This window comes from Dioscorea cayenensis, chromosome 5 (assembly GCF_009730915.1).
Source record: "Dioscorea cayenensis subsp. rotundata cultivar TDr96_F1 chromosome 5, TDr96_F1_v2_PseudoChromosome.rev07_lg8_w22 25.fasta, whole genome shotgun sequence".
Lineage (NCBI taxonomy): Eukaryota > Viridiplantae > Streptophyta > Magnoliopsida > Dioscoreales > Dioscoreaceae > Dioscorea > Dioscorea cayenensis.
In genome coordinates this window covers 25,480,153-25,483,864 of record NC_052475.1, presented here as the reverse complement: position 1 = coordinate 25,483,864, position 3,712 = coordinate 25,480,153, and the positions used below count along the sequence as shown (strand labels likewise).

Genomic DNA, 3,712 nt, shown 5'->3' with positions numbered 1-3,712 from the left:
TTTTATTTTATTTTATTTGGTTGTTATTATCTTTATTTTATTTTATTTTATTTTTTGTTGTATATCATGAAAATATAGGTTGATTTGCGTTGTATATTCTTGGGAATGTAAAATTAATAAAATTTATTTATTGGAATTTATTTATAACCATTAGTTGTTGTAACTTGTGACCCTAGGATTAAGACTTTGTTGTTTGGGTGGAAGAGAGATAAGCATGGGTATTATTTTACTATTTTATTTTCATTTTTTAAATCCATATATGCTATATATTTTAAAAAAGATTTTTATATAACTGAAATATATATATATATATATATATATATATATATATATATATATATTGCTTTAAAAAAATCCCCATATTTTGCTATATATGACAACAATTCCTTAGAGAGAAAAATAAGCAGAGGTAAAGTAACATATAAAATAAATTTATTTGACCTGTAACCGAACCCATAAATCAAATATTTTAGCGTTTTGTGGTGATACACGCTTTTCCAGAGGTTTATAAATGCAAATTTTCATATCTTAAAATCCTCTAACAAATAAAATTATCAAACACTGCATGTGGGAGATGATCAAAGATTGTGATATCCATAAAAGAAACCAAGGAGATTGGCCACAAAGATTGCTGGAAAATGAATTCACAAAATAATATATTCTAATGAACATGAATCCGTGATCCTGCTGGTTGTACCCTGCTCATTGTGCAACATGCCAACTTGAGTGAACATACTTTACTCACTAGAGTTTGATAAACTGCATCTGCTAAGTATAATTCCCTGTGGAAAACATCACAAGAAGAACCATAACAAGTAAACCCCATCATGCATCAAGCACATTGCGCCCCCAGAAGTTTAGAAGCACCAAGACTTGCAGTGGAAAATCTAATTCAACATCGAGTTTCATGTACAGAGAGTTTGGAAGATCAGTGAGGAGTACAAAGAACTGACATGTATATAAACATAATGAACAGTTTGTATCCCTCAATGAAAATCAGTTGAATTTTGAAAAATCAAGCCTTGGAGAACTGAGGAGGTAAAGAGGCTCGACGAGCTCCCTTCACAGGTTCTGTCGCCTTTCTGATCTCTCTTAGTTGGCTGGAGATTTCCTCAAGAAGTTGCAGCTGGAAATCCTCCTTTTCTCTACGTTCAATGCTTAACTTCTCTCTTCCTTGTTGGACCGTTTTTAGTCTTTTCCTCAGGAGCTCAACTTCAATTTCAAGTTTAATTCTTTCACTGTCAACTGAAGACTTTGAACTCTTTAATTTGTGAGGTGTTGAGTCAGGTGGAGAATCAGTCATTTGGGTTACCATTTCACTTTCTGAGCTACTTCTCTGAATCCCTTCCGGTACCCTCCACTTTGTACCTGGGTGAACATTCGGACAATCAGCATTACTGCTCCCTGAAGATTCAATTCTTGGGCTATTATTCCTTAAGATGTTCTCAGTATCACCAAGTTCTCTGTTTTTCTCATGGCCAGTCTCCAGCCTTCCATCATCAATGACATGAACATCGAGGATACTTGATTCAATCTCAGTCTTTGTTGAGACGTTGCAACTATGGTCTGCATTTCTGTCGTTCTGTTTGTATAAAACATCAGCCGGAACAACAGAACCAAGATCATCAGACTTTCCCTTACTAGACGAACTTCCCTCAAACACAGAGCCTTGTGTTTTCACAGAATATGTGCAAATTTGTGTCATAGCCTCGCACTCATCTCCAAAGTTCAGTTTAGTACCTGTAGGAACCTGCATTGCATCCAAACATTCAGTCTCCAAACCAGATTGATCAATCCAATGCCCATGACCCATCCAATCCTTGTCGATGCACGGTGTATCATTCTCCTCCTTCTTGCCAAAAGATTCATCAACCAGTTGCTTCTGCTCCACCGGAAGCACAATATCAAAACAATCACCAACCAGATTACTCTGAAACCGCTCATCGGAAACCATCATCTGCCTGTAAACCTCAAGCTCACCCTCCAAAACATGCTTCTCCCTTTCTCTCCTCACAATAATCTCCTTTAGAATATCCATTTCCTCCTCATCATAAGCCGATTTCTCTTCACTCATCCTACGATATTGCCGAGCCTCCATCACTATAGCTGCTTTCTCCTCCTGCAATCTCACTATCATAGCCATGGCCTCATCTGCAGAACTGGCAGCAGCACTTCTCTCTTTCTCCAACTCAAGACAAAGAGCAGCATATGCATTCTGCTCTTCCTCTAGTGCTTTCTCCAACTTCTTAATCACTTCTACTTCACTAAGCTCAGATACATCCACATCCTTATCAACAATACCACCATCTTTTTCCACTAAAGAATCAGTACAATTACCTGATTTTAGGTTTATGATCACAAGTCATTGATTAACATTCACTAAAACTAAGAAATCAAACAAGAATGTCAAAGCTGAAGAACTTCATACTCACCAAGAAGATGATCCTCAGGACTGGTAGTGAAATCCGCAGACGATGAACAACCCTCGGAGATACCCAGCTGCTCTCCGCTGTCCAGAAGTTTAGGTCTGGACGAGGGAGCTGATCGGGGAGCAAAGGTTCTTCTCCGCCGTCGCAGGACGGATCGTGAAGGCGACGAGCTCTGTGACTCGAAGCCAGGGCTGGGAAGTGTCAGCCTTCCATTAGAGACCGATCTGGAAAGCTCGACCTCGTGCGTCTCCAGCAACCTATTGCTGTTATCCGTGACGAACTTCACATCGAAACAACAAGGGGTGGTCTCACAGCGATCGTTGAAGATGGAATCGAAGGGGAAGCGACGGAGCACCGAGTTCCGCACGGAGGTGATCTTGTCGGCAGGGCAGTGGGTGAGGAGGCCTTGAAGGCAACGGGTGGCCGGCGGGTGAGGGAGGCCGAAGAAGCCGTCGCAGGAGCAGGGGAGGTCGAGCCCTAGAAGTGAGAGGAACTTGGCGGCAAGGAAGGCGATGAAGGATCCGCAAAGAAGGAGATAGGCCAAGGCGAGGTCGAGGTAGGCTCCGACCATGGAGCACAGCGTCCAGCTGTGGATCTCGCGGCACGCCATGGACGAGAAGAAGAAGAAGACAGTGATGCTTGGAAAATAAAAATAATAAAAAGAAAAATAAATAAATAAATAAATAAAAATGTGATTTTTAGGGTTATTAGATTAGTGAAAACTGGAGAAGATGAAGGAGACTCTGGTTATTGTAATAAGTTAGATCTGGTGTTTATTTAGAAAAATTAGGACTTCTTTACGTCACTTTATCATTTTTATTATTATTGTTATTATTATTATTATTATTATTATTTGTTTGTTTGTTTATTTGTGAGAAAAATTAATGGAAAAGTTGGAATAAATATATATATATATATATATATATAATGTGTTAATTGCAGCCGGTCATTTGGCATGTCAATTATTGGAGCATTCATGACTGGATTCTTAGGAACATAATCATAATAGTAACTGAAAACTAATAACAATATTCGAACTTTTTATTAATGAATATTATTATTTTCTAGAAAACAGCCTTCAAAATAAATATACATATGTATATATACATAAACCGATAAAAAAGAACTTTTTCCTGTTTAATATTATTCTTACCTAATAGAGAGCACTTAGCCATAATTTACAACGACATATTTTAACTTGATTAAGATGATTTGTAAACCATTTGGGAAACCAATTTGATAAAGTTATTACTTTATTTTTTTAACGGACAGTTAGTCAATTC

The 3,712-nt window shown here is 38.0% G+C and overlaps 1 protein-coding gene across 1 annotated transcript; it reads right to left on the bottom strand.

Annotated features, from left to right (window-relative positions):
• Positions 1-828: 828 nt before the first annotated feature.
• LOC120261703 lies at positions 829-3,124 on the bottom strand. The gene is made up of 2 exons (XM_039269685.1): positions 2,433-3,124; positions 829-2,337 (listed from the first exon to the last, which is right to left on the bottom strand). The coding sequence occupies exons 1-2, from the start codon at positions 3,037-3,039 to the stop codon at positions 1,016-1,018; spliced, it is 1,929 nt and encodes a 642-aa protein (XP_039125619.1). The 5' UTR covers positions 3,040-3,124; the 3' UTR covers positions 829-1,015.
• Positions 3,125-3,712: the final 588 nt, after the last annotated feature.